This window comes from Amblyraja radiata, chromosome 13 (assembly GCF_010909765.2).
Source record: "Amblyraja radiata isolate CabotCenter1 chromosome 13, sAmbRad1.1.pri, whole genome shotgun sequence".
Taxonomy (NCBI): Eukaryota; Metazoa; Chordata; class Chondrichthyes; order Rajiformes; family Rajidae; genus Amblyraja; species Amblyraja radiata.
Genome location: NC_045968.1, coordinates 58,745,935 through 58,767,261, shown reverse-complemented (window position 1 = coordinate 58,767,261; position 21,327 = coordinate 58,745,935). Strand labels below are relative to the sequence as shown.

At 44.9% G+C, this 21,327-nt stretch overlaps 1 protein-coding gene across 3 annotated transcripts in view; it reads left to right on the top strand.

Moving 5' to 3' along the window:
- mcf2l2 (MCF.2 cell line derived transforming sequence-like 2) overlaps positions 1-21,327 on the top strand; it is a 367,682-nt gene that overhangs the window by 278,530 nt on the left and 67,825 nt on the right. For all 3 annotated transcript variants that reach the window (XM_033032171.1, XM_033032172.1, XM_033032170.1), the window contains exon 26: positions 8,362-8,462. In XM_033032171.1, coding sequence (XP_032888062.1) covers positions 8,362-8,462 — 101 coding nt within the window. The remainder of the gene's footprint in view (positions 1-8,361; positions 8,463-21,327) is intronic.

The following is a 21,327-nucleotide window of genomic DNA, read 5'->3' as shown; positions in this document are numbered from 1 at the left end:
CTCACAGTGCTTCCTGGTTTATCCAGGTGAGCATGGGAATGATGGAGCAGGTGGGTGATGGCTCCCTCAACCTCCATCTTTGTTCGGTAAGCGAACTGCAGGGGGTCCAGGTAGGGTTTAATCGGGGGTCACAGGTGAGTGAGCACCAGCCTCGCCAGGGACTTCATGATGTGTGCAGTTAGTGCCACCGATCTGTAGTCATTGGAGGAGCTGGGACGTGTCCTCTTTGGTACAGGAACCAGGCAGGATGTCTTCCACATCACAAGAACCCTCTCCTGGCTCAGGCCCAGGTTGAAGATATGCTGGAGTACTCCACACAACTGGCGGACACATGCCTTGAGTACCCCAGGGTTGACACCATCGGGACCCGTGGCTTTGCCTGGGTGGAGCCTGCTCAGCCTTGATGGTCAGGTGCGACAAAGAAAGGGCAGAGGAAGTGGGCCAGGAGGATTGAGGGGGAGAGTCCGTTAGGGAGCAGGGGGGAAGATGGGCAGAGGCCCCAACATCAAATCTACATGAATTAAAAAAAATAGCAGATGAAATAAATCTGCTATTTAGTAAGATTATATCTGATCTAATCTTGGTTTCAACATCATTGCCTCTCTCCCAATACCACTTGGAATACCACATCAAGTTTACTCCACCATTCAATCATAGCTGATCTATCTCTCCCTCCTAACCCCATTCTCCTGCCTTCTCCCCATAACCTCCGACACCTGTACTAATCAAGAATCTATCTTTGCCTTAAAAAATATACCCTGACGGCCTCCACAGCCTTTTGTGGCAAAGAATTCCACAGATTCACCACCCTCTGACTAAAGAACATTTTTCTCATCTCCTTCCTAAAAGAACGTCCTTTAATTCTGAGGCTATGACCTCTAGTCCTAGACTCTCCCACTAGGGGAACCATCCTCTCCACATCCACTCTATCCAAGCCTTTCACTATTCTGTATGCTTCAATGAGATCCCCCCTCATTCGTCTAAACTCCAGCGAGTACAGGCCCAGTGCCGACAAACGCTCATCATAGGTTAACCTACTCATTCCTGGGATCAAATTTCCTCTGGACCCTCTCCAGCGCCAGCACATATCCTCAGATATGGTGCACAAAATTGCCCACAATATTCCAAATGTGGCCTGACCAGCACTTTATAGCACCTCAGCATTACATCCCTGTTTTTGTACTCTAGCCATCTTGAAATAAATGCTAGCGTTGTGTTCGCCTTCTTTATTACTGATTCGACTTGCAGGTGAACTTTTTGGGAATCCTGCACCAGCATTCCCAAGTCCCTTTGCACCTCCGATTTCTGGATTCTCTCCCCATTTAGAAAATAGTTTACGCCTTTATTCCTACTACCAAAATGCATGACTCCACACTTTGCGACCCTATATTTCATCTGCCACTTCTCTGCCCACTCTCCCAACCTGTCCAAGTCCTTCTGCTGAGTCCCTGCTTTCTCCACACTACCTGCTCCTCCACCTATTTTCATAACATCCGCAAACTTGGCCACAAAGCCTTCAATCCCCTCGTCCAAATCATTAATATACAACGTGAAGAGTAGCGGCCCCAGCACCGACCACGGCGGAACTCCACTAGTCACTGGCAGCCAACATGAAAAAGCCCCCTTTATTGCCCCTCTTTGTCTTCTGCCATCCAGCCAACCCGCTATCCATGCTAGTATCTGTCTTGATACCGTGGGCTCTCATCTTCCTTAGCAGCCTCACGTGTGGCACCTTATCAAAGGCTTTCTGAAAATCTAAGTAAACACCATCTACTGACTCTCCTTTGTCTGTCCTGCTATTTACTTCTTCAAAGAATTCTAGTAAATTTGTCAAGCAAGATCTCCCCTTCACAAAGCCATGCTGACTTTGGCCTATTTTATCGTGAACTTCTAAGTACTCCATAACTTCATCCTTTATAATGGACTCTTAACAACCACTGAAGTCAAACTAATTGGCATATAGTTCCCACTATTCTGTTTTACTCCCTCAATGTAGAGCAGGGGAATATTGGCAATTTTCCAACCGTCTGGAACCACTCCTGACTCTAATGATTCCTTAAAGCACACGGCATTGGGGGTTCAGTATTGATGTGGATAGAAAACTGGCTGGCAAACAGGAAGCAAAGAGTAGGAGTAAACGGGTCCTTTTCACAATGGCAGGCAGTGACTAGTGGGGTACCGCAAGGCTCAGTGCTGGGACCCCAGCTATTTACAATATATATTAATGATCTGGATGAGGGAATTGAAGGCAATATCTCCAAGTTTGCGGATGACACTAAGCTGGGGGGCAGTGTTAGCTGTGAGGAGGATGCTAGGAGACTGCAAGGTGACTTGGATAAGCTGGGTGAGTGGGCAAATGTTTGGCAGATGCAGTATAATGTGGATAAATGTGAGGTTATCCATTTTGGTGGCAAAACAGTAAAGCAGACTATTATCTAAATGGTGGCCGACTAGGAAAAGGGGAGATGCAGCGAGACCTGGGTGTCATGGTACACCAGTCATTGAAAGTAGGCATGCAGGTGCAGCAGGCAGTGAAGAAAGCGAATGGTATGTTAGCTTTCATAGCAAAAGGATTTGAGTATAGGGGCAGGGAGGTTCTACTGCAGTTGTACAGGGTCTTGGTGAGACCACACCTGGAGTATTGCGTACAGTTTTGGTCTCCAAATCTGAGGAAGGACATTATTGCCCTAGAGGGAGTGCAGAGAAGGTTCACCAGACTGATTCCTGGGATGTCAGGACTGTCTTATGAAGAAAGACTGGATAGACTTGGTTTATACTCTCTAGAATTTAGGAGATTGAGAGGGGATCTTATAGAAACTTATAAAAATTTTAAGGGGTTGGACAGGCTAGATGCAGGAAGATTGCTCCCGATGTTGGGGAAGTCCAGGACAAGGGGTCACAGCTTAAGGATAAGGGGGAAATCCTTTAAAACCGAGATGAGAAGAACTTTTTCACACAGAGAGTGGTGAATCTCTGGAACTCTCTGCCACAGAGGGTAGTCGAGGCCAGTTCATTGGCTATATTTAAGAGGGAGTTAGATGTGGCCCTTGTGGTTAAGGGGATCAGAGGGTATGGAGAGAAGGCAGGTACGGGATACTGAGTTGGATGATCAGCCATGATCATATTGAATGGCGGTGCAGGCTCAAAGGGCCGAATGGCCTACTCCTGCACCTAATTTCTATGTTTCTATGATTCCTGAAATATCACCATCAATGCCTCCACAATCTCTAAAACCACCTCTTTCAGAACCCTATGGTGCAGTCCATCTGGTCCAGGTGACTTCAGCCTTTTCAGCTTCCTAAGCACCTTCTCTTATTGAATTGACTCTCTTGAATTTCAGGCACGTAGATGGTTTCTTCCACTGTGACGACTGATGCAAAAAAGTTATTCAACTCCTCTGCCATTTCTTTATTCCCCATTATCGCTTCTCCTGCATCATTTTCCAGTGGTCCAACATCCACTCTACAGATCAGTCTGAAGAAGGGTTTCGACCCGAAACGTTGCCTATTTCCTTCACTCCATTGAAGCTGCCTCACCCGCTGAGTTTCTCCAGCATTTTTGTCTACCTTCGATTTTCCAGCATCTGCAGTTCCTTCTTAAATATTTCCACTCTTGCCTCTTTCTTATGGGGCTGTCCCACTGTACGAGTTAATTCAAGAGTTCTCCCGAGTTTGCCCTGATTCGAACTAGGAGATTTACGGTAATGGCCGCTCGTAGGTACTCGGAGCTCTCGTGGACATTTCTCAACATGTTGAAAAATCTTCACGAGTCTTCCCGAGCTTACCACGTTTCCCGAGTACCTGTCGTTAGCATTACAAGCCGCTAAGAGACGTCCTGAGCTCCGACGTATCCGCTATGTACATTCTACGTGCTTCTACGAGTTTGATTTTTTTTTTTACTCGGGAGAGTTCTTGGATAAACTCATACAGTGGGACTTACTCTTTATATAGCTCTTTAGAAACTCTTGCTATCCTCTTTTATATTATTAGCTACTGTAGCTTTGAATTTCTCCCCTTATTGCCTTTTTATTTACCTTCTGTTGTTCTTTAAAAGCTTCCCAATCCTCTGGCTTCCCAATAATCTTTGTAATGTAATATGGCTTCTTTTTTAGTTTTATACTGTCCTTGATTTCCCTTGTCAGCCACGGTCGCCTCAATCTCCCCCTAAAATCTTTCTTCCTCTAAGTAATGAAAAGATCCTGCATCTTCCAAATTATTCCCAGACATTCTTGCCATTGCTGTTCCACCGTCATTCCTGCTAGGGTCCCTTTCCAGCTCCTCCCTCATGCCTGTGTAATCACCTTTGCTCAGCTGTAATACCGACACATCCGATTTCACCATCTCCCTCTCAAATTGCAGGTTAAATCTTATTATATTATGGTCACTACCTCCTCGTGGTTCCTTTACCTTGTCGACAAATTGGTGGGGGCGCTGCGAGACGGCTGCCCTGCCAGCAGCGTGTTAGTCATTTCTACTTTTTTTGTTTTTTTTTGTGTGTCCAAATGTTTGTTTTAATGTCTCTCGGTGTGTCTTGTGTGGGGGGTGGTGAGGGGGGGGGGGGTGTAAGTGGATGTTAAACTGTGTTAATTGTGTGTTCTGTTATTTTATTTTTTTGTTATGACTGCAAGGTACGTAATTTCATTCAAACTGGAGACAGTTTAAATGACAATAAAGGATACTTTATACTTTATATCATCCATATATATCTATATTACTAAAAGTCTGATCTTGACCACTTCCTGTTGTTCTGTATATTGATTTTAGAAAAAACGCTGCCACTTACGGCTGTGATTTTTGGCCATCTTGCTCAGTCCCCCTCTGCTGCGCAGAACAAGAGGATTTTTCACATAGATTAAAAATAAAAGCGTTATTAGTGTTTAAAAAATGTTGAGATTCTCTCTCCTGAAGGCCACGCCCCTTCCGGAGAGACTATAAAACCCGGAAGTGTTGAGTGCCTCAGTCAGTTTCTACAAGATGGGGGAGCGAGAGGGTCACGTCTCTCAGTCTGAGCTGTGAATAACACTGAACACATGTCTACTAAACTGTGAGTGGTTTTACTGACCTGTCGGTGCCCTTAATGTGGTTTGAAAATATAGTTTGGAAATGCTAAAGCTGTGTTGCCTTTGGTTTGGAAATGCTAAAGCTGTGTTGCCTTTGGTTTGGAAATGCTAAAGCTGTGTTGCCTTTGGTTTGGAAATTCTAAAGCTGTGTTGCCTTTGGTTTGGAAATGCTAAAGCTGTGTTGCCTTTGGTTTGGAAATTCTAAAGCTGTATTGCCTTTGGTTTGGAAATGCTAAAGCTGTGTTGCCTAATTAAAGTTGCATTGCCTAATTAAAGTTGCCTTGCCTTCTATATAATTAAAAGTCTAATCTTGACCACTTCCTGTTTGCGCTTTATATTGATTTTAGAAAAAACGCTACCACGTATGGCTGTGGCCATCTTACTCAGAGTCCCTCTCCGCTCATCAGGTGCCAAGGATTTTTCCCATCGATCAAAAATAAAAGAGTTAGTAGTGTTTAAAAAATGTTGAGATTCTCTCTCCTGTCAATCATGCCATGAAGGCCACGCCCCTTCTGGTGGGAGGGGGGGAGGGACTATAAAACCCAAAAGTGTGGGCGTGGCTCAGTCTCTGCAAGATGGAGGAGGGAGAGGTCATGACTCGCTGTCTTTAGTGGCCTTGCACCCTGCTTGAAATGGTATGAAACTGCAATTGAATTTGGTGGCCTTGCACCCTGCTTGAAGTGGTAAGAAACTGCACTTGAATTTGGTGGCCTTGCACCCTGCTTGAAAAGGACGGTACACGATAGCGCAACAGTTTTAGGGGTGCCTTACATATCTTTCACCTGCGGTGCGCAGTATCAAGTTTCATTATATTTTACAAAGTAATTCACTTTATAAACTTTAATGAACTTTATACTGTGAGCGGGACAAGTTTCAACGTGGCAGTTGCGCCTGCGCAGTGTGCTCTCACTTGCCGGGCCCGGTATCCGCGCGTGCGCAGTTGGGGGAGGGTTGCCGGGTCCGGCGGTGGCGCGCCCAGAAGGAATGAAGAGATGGAATTTGAAATAACTGAACGTCTCGTGAATCTCTGGCATCACAACGGGGATCCAACTGGTGAGATTTATTTTTAATCATAAAATAAACATTGCCATTTTCATCTAATACTTCTGTGTGTACTTGACTGGCGTCACAACCGGGACCCAACCCAACACGGATCGTCTAGTATATTATAATAAGTACATTTTTTTAATTTCTAAGAATCTGTACACCCCATTCTTCCAATGCAGAACGGAAAGGTAAATTGCACTTAGACATAACTCTGTCAACATTCAATACCATAGCATAGGATTATTGAAGACGAGAAGGCGCCTGTGGTATCAAATTTGTCAAGGAAAGCATATAATATGGGAATACAATTTCAGATGCTTTTGCAATAACATCACACAATGTATTTCTGTGAAGAAAGATGTTTGAGTTTCCTGTTACAGTGCCAGTCACTCATTCCCTGAGTAATCAGATAAAAATGGTCGGAAACTTGTTGCATAACCATCTTTATCTGGACAGAAATTTGTGTTTCATTTGTGTAGGAAGGAAGTGCAGATGCTGGTTTACACCGAAGATAGGCACAAAATGCTAGAGTAACTCAACGGGATAGGCAGCATCTCTGGAAAGAAGGAATGGGTGATGTTTCGGGTCGTGACCCTTCTTCAGCTTGAAGTCCGTCTGAAGAAGGGTCTCGTCCCGAAACGTCACCCATTCCTTCTATCCAGAGATGTTGCCTGTTCCGTTGAGTTATGCCAGCATTTTGTGACAATGTGTTCTCTGTTCATTCTTTTCATTGGAAAATAATCATGTATTTTGAACCCAAGTATTCTACTCCATGAAATGTCAGGTGCAGCTTTTGAATTTGGTGCCTTCAATAATATTGCAATTTCGTGTTTAAAAAATGTTTAATGTTTTATGTGTCATTCCTAACTGTCACTGTATGTCATGTTGTCACTTGCGGGCGAAGCACCAAGGCAAATTCCTTGTATGTGAATACTTGGCCAATTAACTTATTCATTCATTCATTAATGAGAATGGTTAGCTAATGGATGTTTTGGAGTTAATGTTAAGGCTGCAATTTGTTCATATGCAATTAGTATGTTCATATAAAATGATAATCCACAACAGAGACCATGTGGAAACCTCGATGTGATAGAGATGTAAGAGACTGCAGATGCAAGAATTTGGATAAAAAACAATCTGCTGGAAGAACTCAATGAGCCAAGCAGTATCTGTGGGCACGAAGGCATCGTCGAGATTTCAGGTCAAAATCCTGTGTCTGGACTGAGGTAGCTAGGGGTGAGCAGGATGGTAGGTGGTACAGAGAACCAGATGAGGGGGAGTGGTGGGTCAAGAGCATCTAGAGCCAGGTGGGGGTGGAAGTGTTGGGACAAATGATGGCAGGTAATAGGTGGAAACAGATGAGGAAAAATAAAACAGGCAGATGGAGTCAGCTGAGGCAAAGGGTGGGGAGAGCGAGAGACTGAGGCTTGTACGTGATCAGTTGAAGCAGATAAGGGATGAGGGGGGGCGGTATGGAAAAGGTGAACAAGGAGAAAGAGACCATGGGTGCACTGGTGAGAGTACGAAAGGGAGAGGGTTACCTACATTTTTAAGAATAAGAAGTAAGCCATTTAGAACGGAGACGAGGAAACACTATTTCTCACAGAGAGTGGTGAGTCTGTGGAATTCTCTGCCTCATAGGGCGGTGGAGGCAGGTTCTCTGGATGCTTTCAAGAGAGGGTTAGATACGGCTCTTAAAAATAGCGGAGTCAGGGGATATGGGGAGAAGGCAGGAACAGGGTACTGATTGGGGATGATCAGCCATGATCACATTGAATGGCGGTGCTGGCTCGAAGGGCCAAATGGCCTACTCTTGCACCTATTGTCTATTGTCTACATTAAAAAATCAAAAATTCATACCTTTGGGCTGCAGACCCAAAGTGTCTGTTCCCCACCATGGCAGTGGGGAAGACAGAGGACAGACAGGTCGGTATTGGAAAGGCAACCGAAAGTTCATGATAGATGATGCAGGCTCTGCAAAATAGTCACCCAGTCTACATTCAGTCTTGTTGATGTAGGGGAGGCCACATCATACGCATAGACTGCAATAGAGCAGGTTTAAGAAAGTGCACCTGAATCTCTGCCTCATCTTCTGAGTGAATGGCTGAGTCAGTCCAGCAGGATCAATATCTTTCTGATTGCTAATATCAGGATTGTAGGTCCAGCATGTGGATGATCTAGCAAAGTAACCAACTTTAAACCGATGGTAATTGCAATATTCAGCTTGCGGTAAATTGCAAACTTCTACCTCACAGATACATGAGGAAATCATCTTTACAGCAACAAGACAACAAGGGCGATCCAGAACTGAACAAGCAAGAAGAGAACTGCAGCTCCAATAACAGACTAAAGAGAGGTAATACATTTTAATGACGTTGCATTTTGCTAAATTATGCACAGGAAATAAGCATCTGCTTTACAATGGGAGTGGGGGGGGGGGAGTCGTGGAAGCGTGTCTCAAATCTAGATTTGCAATTCCATCAGGTGATTACTTTTATTGTATTGTATTGTATTCAAATGTATTGTCATTGTCTCAATTAGAGACAACGAAATGAATTTCCCTTTACAGTCAGTATCATAAAAATAAATAAATAATAAATAATAAAACATATTAAAAATAAAATAGAATTTAAAAAAAAGCACAAACACAGAAAGTTGGTGAGGAAGGCACTATAGTCCAGCCAGCCTCCCCTCCGATCTTCCCAGATGTTCACCCGTGGTCGGGGCCTTCCGAGCACCCGCAGTCGCCACCCCGGGCGGCCCGATGCTCAGGCCCTCTCGCCGGGCTGATGGAACGCCGACGCCGAACCCCGACGGTGAAAATCCTCCTCAACGGCCCGGACCTCCCAATCAGTCGCCTCCCACCGGAGTCCGCAGCTCCCGAGTCCGCAGGCCGAGCCGGGCAGAGTCGCAGGACCCCACGATGTTTGTCAGCGCCGCCCGCGTTGGGAGCTGAGTGGATGGCACAGTGGAGCTACAGTCAGTACTGCTGCCACATGATTTCAGCAGCCTGGATTAGCGCTTGGTGGTCAAGTATTTTCAGTCTGGATTTTGCTCGTTCTCTCACTGGTTGCTTGGGTTGCCCCAGTTTCCTCCTGGACCCCAAAGATATTCTGGGAAATTAATTGGCCACTGTAAATGACCGCAGTCCATGCGTGTGACAGGAAGATCAGGGGAGATTAATGAGAGACGGCAGGTTACACAATGGGCCACATGGCCTCCACCTATGTCTGAATGAAAATGTGAATAAAATGTATCTGTGTGTGTTTGCACCTCGTAAGTTTTATTGTGAGTATTATGCCTATTCTACATTCAGTACCAACACCATGGGTGGCACAGTGGTGCAGCTGGTGGCATCACAGCACCAGAAATCTGGGTTTGATCCTGACCTCAGGTGCTGTCTGTGTGGAGTTTGCACATTCTCCATGTGTACGCATGGGTTTGCTCCGGGCGCTCCGATTTCCTCCCACAGCACAAAGACGTGCAGGTTTGTAGGTTTATTAGCCTCTGTAAAATTGCCCCGAGTGCGTAGAAAGTGGGTGTGATGGTGGGTTAACATCGAACTAGTGTGAACGGATAACCGATGGTCAGCCTGGACTCGGTGGGCCGAAGGGCCTGTTTCCATGCTGCATCTCTAAAAAAAGAACTAAAACTCTAAATTCTCAGGTTAATTCAATTTCTTTTAATTCATTTAATTTTTTAATAATAATAATAAATTTTATATTTAATGGGCGCCTTTCATACAAAATCTCAAGGACACCTTACATAGTAAACATATAATCGGAATATAACAATAAGGACATCACAGAGACACAAATTAAAAACAGGATTCAATCCAAAAACAGAAAATCAAAAACACAGTGTGAAGAGGGAGCAGCGGCAACCAAATCGCGCCAGCGTCCACTCTCTCTTCACGGCAGCCATCTTGGACACAGACCTACAAGACTACAAATAGACAAAAAAAAATCATCCCCCCACAGTGGATAGCACTGTGGAGGAAGGCACAATGTCCAGTCCCCACCCCATGTTCACCCCAAAGTCAGGCCTATTGAGGCCACCGCAATTGCCTCTACGGAGGCCCGATGTCCCTGGCCGTTCTCACCGGGTGGTCTTGCCCCGGCGTCGGGAGAGTCCTCTCGGCGGCTGGGCCACCTGGAACGGCCGCTTCCTGGTTGGAGCCCGCAGCTGCCGAAGCCGACACGCTCCGCAAACCCGCAGCCCGGAGTTGTTGCTCTCGGCGGTCCAGCTCGCCAGAGCTCCAGCGCGTCGCCCCAGGCAAGGGATCGCCCGCACCACTCCGCTCCGCTCCAGCGCTCCGATGCTGTGCCGCCGCCGAGGCCGAGGTGCTGGGCGGTTCCTGCCAGGAAACGGCGCTCCAAGCCCGCAGGTAGGCCACGAGGACGGATCGACGGGCAGCCCGGAGAAGAAGCTGCCTCACCGACCAGGTAGGGACCTAGAAATAAAGTTGAGACCTACCCCCCCACATTAAGAAGTCCATATCCCCAACAAACGAAAAACAGGACTCACTAAAAACTATTAAAAAAAACGAATTAAAACGGACGGCTGCTGGCTAGCAGCCGTTCACCAATTTTTGGGAGTACGCTTAAAAAAACTGCTTTGCATTCTCCTACCCTTCCCTAAGGAAATGTTTACAGCATTCACCCCATCAGTTTACTCTTCATATTACAAGTGCAGTATATAATTAAGCGGATGGGAGTAAATTATGCAATTTAATAGGAACGTTTCTTTTTCATGAAAGACATTTCATTTTGCACCCAATGTTAGAAACCATCCAACTGCATGGATTGATTGCAGAGTAAAGTTTTAGTTGCTCTTCCTCAACCCTTCTCTAATGCGAGTTGTCACCCCAGTATATCCCTTCACAGTAGAAAAATACGGTGCAGGTTTGGACCAAACAATGCTACTAGATACGTATATTTCTCGAGCAGCTGCCTCCCAGCTCCAGTGATCTGGGTTCAATCCTGACCTCCGGTGCTAAGCGCATGGACAAGATACATTCACAAGTTCACAAGTTATAGGAGTTGAATTAGGCCATTCGGCCCATCAAATCCACTCATGTGTGATTTCTGCCTCCTAATCCCATTTTCCTGCCTTCACCCCAAAACCCTTGACACCCGTTCTAATGAAGATATTCTCACTATGTCCATACGGGTTTCCCCCAGGTCCCACAACCTATGATATGCTGATGATTAGGTCAGTCACCAACTGTAAATTGTGTAGGTGTGAAGAATATGAATGTGGGGACATTAAAATGAGTATTATGTAAAATGTAAATGGGTGACCCATGATTGGCATGGACTCAATGGGCTGAAGTATCTGCCATGACACTAACAAACACTTTTTGACTCACTAGAAATTAAGACTGCCTAATAATGTTTAAATATGCCATTTTTATTGGTTAAATAATGAAATATTAATTTTATTCGTCTGAACTGGACATTGAAACATTTACAAATCTTAATCCACACAAAGCATCAGAATCCAAACTTTTGTTTATTTCTCGTCAGCGAATGCCTAATGCATGACACTAGGTTTATTTTGTGCTTGACACATAAATACATTCAACAAACTATCAATGTTGGTCTTTGCAGGTAAGTGTCAGTGTTTCTGTGTACAATTACCCCCTATCATATGTGTAACTGCCAGCAAGTTCAAGATTTGAAAGATGATTGTGTAAACGCACAGTTTATCAACAGCTGTTTGGAGTTTTATGAATGGGCTCGAGTGCACAGTGGCAAATATGAGGACAGGAATTCCCCCAAATACCCCAAAATTCATTCAAATAATTGAATGTTCTGGGCGGCACGGTGACACAGCGGTAGAGCTACTGTCTTACAGCGCCAGAGACCTGGGTTCGATCCTGACTATGGGTGCCGTCTGTGTGGAGTTTCTATGTTCTCCCTGTGACCTGCATGGGTTTACTCTGAGATCTTTGGTTTCATCCCACGCTCCAAAGACGCACAGGTTGTATGTAAATTGGCTTGGTGTAAATGTAAAAATTGTCCCTAGTGTGTGTAAAGGCCCTGTCCCACTTACGAGTCCTTGGCACGCAAATTACGTGGCCTCGTGGTCGCGTTGAGGTGCACGGGCATCGTGTGGCCGTGCGGGGCAGGTCCCACTGAGAAGCGCGGAGGGGTATGGAGTTGTGCGTGGTATCGCGCGGCTCTCCGAAATTTTGTAGTGAACGAAATCTTCGCACGCCACTGGCCTGTCGCGTAACTGACGGCCAAAGTGGGACAGGCCCATGACCCTGGCGCGACGCAACGTCTCACCTCCAACAGCTGCAGAAGCAGGCAAATGATCGCCGAACTTGGCCTGGGACTCATGGCCGTTGCGGACCCGGTCCGCCCCCACTCTACTCCCAGAGCGGGGCCAAGAAAATTGAAGGTAGACAACAAAATGCTGGAGTAACTCAGCTGGACCCCGGCAGCATCTCTGGAGAGAAGCAATGGGTGATGTTTCGGGTCAAGACCCTTCTTTCAGACTGAAGAAGGGTCTCGACCCAAAACATCACCCATTCCTTCTCTCCAGAGATGCTGCCGGGGTCCAGCTGAGTTACTCCAGCATTTTGTTTCCATCTTCAAATTATGTCACGTGCTTCAGACGGCTGTGCGGACGCATGAAATCGCGCGCGACCTTCGCGGGACCGTCGCGCCACGGTCGCATAATTAGCGTGCCAAGGACACGTAATTGGGACAGGAGCTTAAGGTAGTGTTAATGTGCGGGGATCGTTGGTTGGTGTGGACTCGGTGGGTCGAAGGGCCTGTTTCCGCGCTGTATTTCTAAACTAAACTAAACTAATTTGTTTCAGATTTAGCTATGATATCTTTGCCATCATTTTCTGCATTGGATTTATCCTACCATCAGGATGAAATGTTGGCATGAAAGAAGCAGATTAAAGGCCTGTGACCTATGTGCAGACGCTTGCAAAATACACTGTGTAACCAGTCATCAAAATACACTGTGTAACCAGGCTTTTATGCTAATCTCCTTTGTTTACCATTCAAGAGCTGGCAAAGCTTTGTGTATCTTCCAAGCCTTTGTGCGGAGTCTTTTGTTTTCACCAGCAGGATCATGAACTGGCAGGCAGACCTCCCCCTTTGTAAACTTTCATCATTTTCACTTTGTTAAATGTAATGGAATGGATATCAGGGAGTTCTATTATAGGGAGCAGATGGTTTGTCCATAGAAATTACAGTAAGGATGAAAATCTACCCCAGTCTGTCAGATGATGCGGTGTTAATTCTCAACTGCAAATGAGCTCAATAAAAAATGAGACAGTATATTGTAATATGTGTAATTCACTAAAATAGACAGCGGTTTCTGAACTCAATGTTTAAAGAGGGGAATGACTGGTATATTCTCTATAACGTAACTCATTGTCTTGAATATTGAAGCATGTCTCTGCAGCTTGATTTTGGTCTGGTAATAGCCCGCCTGCTTGCTTTAATGCGCTCATCCACATTTTAAAGAAAATAGTAGGGTGACTTGCAAAACAGAAAGGTGCTTTTATTGTGCAGTTACCGATAGACTGCTAAATTTAAAGAAAAACATATACATAAATAACAGAAATAAGAAGGAAAGTTTCTTTATATATCGTTCTTTATTTATATATTGTATAATTATATTATATTGTATTATACAATATATTATACAGTATTATACAAATTGTTTATATATTGTTTACAATATATATTAACGATTTAGACGAGGGAATTAAATGTAACATCTCTAAGTTTGCGGATGACACAAAGCTGGGTTGCAATGTGAGTGGCGAGTAGGATGCTATGAGGCTACAGGGTGACTTGGATAGGTTGGATGAGTGGGCAGAAGCATGGCAGATGCAGTATAATGTGGATAAATGTGAGGTTATCCACTTTGGTGGCAAGAAGGCAGATTATTATCTGAATGGTGTCAGATTAGGAGAAGGGGAGGTGCAACGAGAGGTGTGCTTGTACATCAGTCACTGAAAGTAAGTATGCAGGTACAGCAGGCAGTGAAGAAAGCCTTCATTGCAAGAGGATTTGAGTTTAGGAGCAAGGAGGTCCTACTGCAGTTGTACATGGCTCTGGTGACCGCACCTGGAGTATTGTGTGCAATTTTTTGTCTCCTAATTTGAGGAAGGACATTATTGCTATTGAGGGAGTGCAGCGTAAGTTCACCAGGTTAATTCTCAGGATGGCGGGACTGACGTATGATGAAAGAATGGGTCGACTGGGCTTGTATTCGCTGGAATTTAGAAGGATGAGAGGCTATCTTATAGAAACATAAAATTGGACAGGGTCGATGCAAGAAAAATGTTCCCGATGTTGGGGGAGTCCAGAACCAGGGGTCACAGTTTAAGAATAAGGGGTAGGCCATTTAGGAGTGGGATGAGGAAAAACTTTTTCACCCAGAGAGTTGTGAATCTGTGGAATTCTCTACCACAGAAGGCAGTGGAGGCCAATTCACTGGATGTTTTCAAGAGACAGGTAGATTTAGCACAGGGTTAAGGGAATCAAGGGATATGGAGAAAAAGCCAGAATGGGGCATTGATTTTGGACGATCAGCCATGATCATATTGAATGGCAGTGCTGGCTCGAAGGGACGGATGGCCTACTCTCGCACGTATTTCCCATGTTTCTATGTTTCCAATTTTCTGCTGATATTTAGCTTGTCGAAAACTATAGTTTTATAATCTAACTTTCTTTTCATATATTCCTGTGTACATGCTCTTTGTCCTTATAAATGATGTACGATTGGACGGAGGAGGCATTAGGATTTACCCCCACACATGGAACCACTTCTCAATGTGAACTGGATCATAAGAAAAGGCAATCCAGGTCCTTTAGCAAACACAATTTTTTTTCATAAGGGCACACGACAGAATTTGTCAACTGCTGCCAACAATAATTTATGATATTTTGCTAAATGTCTTAACATAGTAGCAGTCCTTGAAAGATGAGCAACAATTGAGAGTAACAGTGTAAGCCCCTGATTGTCTGGCAAATTAGAAAGAATGTGGGTGCCCACAAATACCAACTTGGTTTGGAGAATTGGCTATTAATTTGTTTTAAAATGCAATTCCTCATTAGAGTATTTTAATAATATTATAACGACTGGAGGCCTTAAAGTTATTCTAGATCTCACAAAACCCGCAGTTTAAGGGAATTGAGAAGGACTGGAGCCTTGATTGAGGTGTCCTTTCAGTACAGCTGGTCAGAGAGTCATAGAGCACAGGCCCTTTGCCCCAACTTGCCTTGCTGATCAAGTTGCCCCATCTCCCCAATTCCCACCTCCCCATGTTTGCTCCATATCCCTCTATAAACGCGGGCAGGTGGGGCATCTTAGTTGGCATGGGCATGCTGGACTCAAGGGCCCGTTTCCATGCTGTATAATTCAATTATCCTCTAAACCTTTCCAGGTAACTGTCTAAATGTCTCTTAAATGTTGTTATAGTACCTGCTTCAACCACCTCCTCTGGCAGCTCTTTCCATACACTGACCACATTCGGTACAAAAAAGTTGCCCCTATTAAATCCTTAAGCTATCTCCTTAAACCTCTGGTTCTTGATTCCCCTAATCTGGGTAAAAGATTAGCATTCACCCTGTCTATTCCCCCATGATCTTTTACACCTTTATAAGATCTCCCCTCAGCCTCCTGCACTCCAAGGAATAAAGTCCTAGCCGGCCAAACCTCTCCCTCTCAGGTCTTTAGTCCTGGCAACATCCTCGTGACTCTACTCTACATTATTTCAAGATTCTTACATGGGAAGAAAGCAACATCCTACCCAGAGCAGGGCGACCAAAACTGAGCTCAATACTCCAAATGTGGCCTCACCAACTACTTACACAACTGTAACATGACATTCCAACTTTTAAGTTCAATATCCTGACTGATGAAGGCCAAAGTACCAAAAGATTTCTTGACAACCGCATAGAGTCATACAGTGTGGAACAAGACGTATTGGCTCAATTTGCCCACGCCAACCAAGATGCCCCATCTACATTTGTCCCACCTGCCTGCGTTTGTCCCAAATTCCTCTAATCTTATTCTACCCTTGTACCTGTTTGAATATTTTTTAAACATTGTGATAGTGCTTACCTCAACCTCCTCTGGCAGTTTGTTCCAAATACCTCCCACCTTTTGTGTAACAAACAATTGCCCTCAGGTTGCTATTAAATCTTCCCCCCCTCACCTTAAACCTATTTCCTCTGGATCTTGATTACCCTCCTCTGGGTAAAATACTGTGTGCATTTACACTATCTAATTCTCTCATGATCTTATATCCCTCTTTGAGATCACCCCTCATCCTCCTGCAGTCCAAGGAATAAAGTCCCAGCTTTCTCAACCTCTCCCTGTAGCTCAGGCCCTCGAGCCCTGGCAACATCTTTGTATTTTTCTGTAATGTCACATTCCCGTCCCTGCACTCCTAGATCTCTCTGCTCCACAACACTACCCAGGGCCCTGCCATTCACTGTGAAAGTCCCAAAATGCATCACCTCGTATTATCTGTATTAAAGTCGATTGACCATTGCCCAGCCCACTTACCCAACTGATCTGGATCCTGCTATAATTTTTGATAACCATGTATGTTATCTTTGATGCCACTCATTTTAGTGTCATCTACAAACTTACTAATCATTCGTTCTACATTTCCATCAAAATCAAAATCATTGGTATAGACCACAAACAGCAATGGGCCCAGCAGTTATCCCTGAGGTACACCATTAGTAACCGGCCTCCAGTCTGAAAAACAACCTTCCACCATCACCTTCTGCTTTCTTCCATGAAGCCAATTTTCTATTCAGTTAGCTAGCTCTCTATGGATCCCATATGATCTAACCTTCCAGAGCAGCCTACCAAGACTTATCAAATGCCTTCCTGGAGTCCATATAGACAAGGTCCAGGTCATTGCCCTCCAGTCTTCTAGCACCTCACCCATGTCCGATTATGATTTCTCAGGCAGAGCGCCCGCAATTTCATCTCTAGCTTTGCATAATGTCCTCAGATATATCTGATCAGCCTCGGGAGATTTATCTACCTTCATTGCCTGAGGACATCCTCCAGTTCCTCGACCATAATACAGACTGTCCTCAAGACAGCTTAATTAACTGTCCCAAGTTCCTCAGTCTCCATGGTCTTTCTCCACAGTAAAAACAGAGGGGAAATACTCATATGGACCTTGCCTGGCACCACACAGAGATGACTGCTTTGCTTTCTGAGGGGCCGTATTCTCTCTTTAGTTACCCTCTTTCCCTTAAAGCACATATAAAATCTCTTTGGATTTTCCTGAATGTTATCTGCCGGAGCTATCTCCTGCCCCCCATTTGCTGTCCTTATTTCCTTCTTAATGGTGCTTCTCCTTTCCCGAAACTGTTCCAGGGATACACTAGATCCAAACTGCCTGAACCTGCCCCATGCCTCCTTTTTCCTGACCAGAGCCTCAATTTCTCTTGTCATCCAAGATTCCATATCCCCACCTGACTTGTTATTCACTTTAGTGGGAGCATGCATGTCAACTCTTGTCATCATACTTTTAAAAGCATCCCACTTTCTGGGCTTTTTTTTGTCGCAAACTTACTCCAAGTCCAGAACACGGTGTCACAGTTTAAGGATAAGGGGGAAGTCTTTTTGGAACGAGATGAGAAAAAGTTTGTTCACACAGAGAGTGGTGAATCTGTGGAATTCTCTGCCACAGAAGGTAGTTGAGGCCAGTTCATTGGCTATATTTAAGAGGGAGTTAGATGTGGCCCTTGTGGCTAAAGGGATCAGTTGGTATGGAGAGAAGGCAGGTAACATAGAAACATAGAAAATAGGTGCAGGAGTAGGCCATTCGGCCCTTCGAGCCTGCACCGCCATTCAATATGATCATGGCTGATCATCCAACTCAGTATCCCATCCCTACCTTCTCTCCATACCCCGTGATCCCTTTAGCCACAAGGGCCACATCTAACTCCCTCTTAAATATAGCCAATGAACTGGCCTCAACTACCTTCTGTGGCAGAGAATTCCACAGATTCACCACTCTCTGTGTAAAAAATGATTTTCTCATCTCGGTCCTAAAATACTTCCCTCTAATCCTTAAACTGTGACCCCTAGTTCTGGACTTCCCCAACATCGGGAATAATCTTCCTGCATCTAGCCTGTCCAACCCCTTAAGAATTTTGTAAGTTTCTATAAGATCCCCCCTCAATCTTCTAAATTCTAGCGTGTACAAGCCGAATCTATCCAGTCTTTCTTCATATGAAAGTCCTGCCATCCCAGGAATCAGTCTGGTGAACCTTCTCTGTACTCCCTCTATGGCAAGAATGTCTTTCCTCAGATTAGGAGACCAAAACTGTACGCAATACTCCAGGTGTGGTCTCACCAAGACACTGTACAACTGCAGTAGAACCTCCCTGCTCTTATACTCAAATACAGGATACTGAGTTGGATGATCAGCCATGATCATATTGAATGGCGGTGCAGGCTCGAAGGGCCGAATGGCCTATTCCTGCACCTATTTTCTATGTTTCTATGTTTCTAACCATCGGTAATGTTCTCTTGGACTACTGCCGTGACATCCTCCTTAATCAATAAAGCAACACCCCTCCTCTTTTACCCCACCTCTATCTCTCCTGTAGCACCTGAACCGTGGAACGTTAAGCTGACAGTCCCACTCCTCTCTTAGTCAGGTTTCCTTAACGGCTACAATGTCCCAGTCGCGCGTATCTATCCACACCCTGAATTCATCCATCTTACCCGTCAGGCCTCTCACATTAAAATAAATGCAACTCAGTCCAACAGTCCTCCTTCGATCTATGCCCTGCTCCTGCCTACCCTGTCCACTAAACGTTTTTTCATCACCTTCCATACCGACTTTCAGCCTCTCACCCGCATTGGATTGTGCAAAGAGGTTGCCCCGTACCAGATCGAAACGCACTATACTTCCATCCATGTAATTGAAATCCCATGTACAGCCAATCTCAACACCACTAAACCCCATCCCAACTCCCATCTGTGACTAGACCCCAGTGTCAAACGTATAACTCTGCTATGTTCAATATTTAGCCTCACGCTCCTCACCCTCTTGAACTCACCTTCCCCACACCCAAACTGCCCCATCCTTCAAATTTTTTAATATTCATTTTCAGGATTTGATTGATGCCAGCATGGCCAATATTTATTGCCAACCCAAATTGCCCTTGAGATGAAAGTAACAAGGCACACTGCTGAACTATTTCTGACCTAATGGTGTAAGTTACCCCCATGGCGCTTTTGAGGAGAGGGTTCCAAAATTAAGAGATGTACAGTGCCCTCCAAAATGTTTGGGACAAAGACCCATCATGTATTTATTTGCCTCTGTACTCCACAATTTGAGATTTGTAGTAGAAAAAAAAATCACATTAATGGAGAGAAGGAATTGGTGACGTTTCGGGTCGAGATTCGGGCTCAACCCGAAATGTCACCAATTCCTTCTCTCCATAGATGCTGCCTCACCCGCTGAGTTTCTCCAGCATTTTGTGTCTGCCTTCGATTTTACCAGCATCTGCAGTTCTTTCTTAAACATTTCTGATCTGTAGGACAGGTGTTTGGGGATTTTTCTTTATTATAGAGAGAATTCTTCTGTCATCAGCTGTGGAGGTCTTCCTTGGCCTGCCAGTCCCTTTGCTATTGGTAAGCTCACCAGTGCTCTCTTTCTTCTTAATGATGTTCCAAACAGTTGATTCTGGTAAGCCTAAGGTTTGGCTGATGTCTCCAACAGTTTTATTCTTGTTTCTCAGTCTCATAATGGCTTCTTTGACTTTCATTGGCACAACTTTGGTCCTCATGTTGATAAACAGCAATAAAAGTTTCCAAAGGTGATGGAAAGACTGGAGGAAAGACTTGGTGCTGAGAACTCTCTTATACCTGCATTAAGGAGGCAATTAAACACACCTGAGCAATTACAAATGTTTGTGAAGCCATGTGTCCCAAACATTATGGTGCCCTAAGATGGGGGGGGTATGTATAAACACAGCTGTAATTTCTACATGGTGAAACTAAAATGAATAAAAAGATCCTTTAATGAACTGACAATGTGCACTTTAACCACATGTGATTTTTTTTTCTATTACAAATCTCAAATTGTGGAGTACAGAGGCAAATAAATAAATGATGGGTCTTTGTCTCAAATATTATGGAGGGCACTGTAAAAACACACAGTGGTGTTCCCATGCATCAGTTGCCTTTGGTCAACTTGATGGCGGACATCACAAATTTTGATTTGTTTAGAAATACAGCGAGGAAACAGGCCCTTCGGCCCACCGAGACCGCACCGACCACCTACCCCTGCACATTAACACTACCCTACACGCACCAGGGGCAATTTTTACATTTATACCAAGCCAATGAACCTACCAGCCTGTACATCTTTGGATTGTGGGCGGAAACCGAAGATCTTGGAGAAAACCCACACAGGCCACAGGGAGAACGTACAAATTCGGTACAGACAAGCACCCATAGTCAGGATCAAACCTGGGTCTCTGGCGCTGGCAGACAGTAGCTCTAGTGCTATGCCACCGTGCTGCCCTAATGGTGTTGGATGAGTAACTGTGATGAATTTTGTAGATGGTACACGTAGCAGCCACTGTTTGCTGATGATTGAGGGAATTAACCTTAGGCTTGCTTGATGGGGTACAAATAAGCGGGCTGCTTTTTCTGAACAATGCCAAACATTTTGAGAGTTGTTGGTACTGCATCCATTCAGATGAGTGTGCAGTATTCCACAATGCTCCTGTCTTGTGCATTGTAGATGAAGAAAAGCTTTGGGGTGGCAGGAGCTGAGTCACACCAGATTCAGATTCAGATTCAGATTCAACTTTAATTGTCATTGTCAGTGTACAGTACAGAGACAACGAAATGCATTTAGCATCTCCCTGGAAGAGCGACATAGAATATGATTTCAATAAATAAATCTGTTTACATGCATACAGTCATAGACTTCTTTTTTCCTGTGGGAGGAGTGTCCGGGGGGGGGGGTGATTGGCAGTCACCGAGGTACGTTGTTGAGTAGTGTGACAGCCGCAGGGAAGAAGCTGTTCCTGGACCTGCTGGTCCGGCAACGGAGAGACCTGTAGCGCCTCCCGGATGGTAGGAGGGTAAACAGTCCATGGTTGGGGTGAGAGCAGTCCTTGGCGATGCTGAGCGCCCTTCACAGACAACGCTTGCTTTGGACAGACTCAATGGAGGGGAGCGAG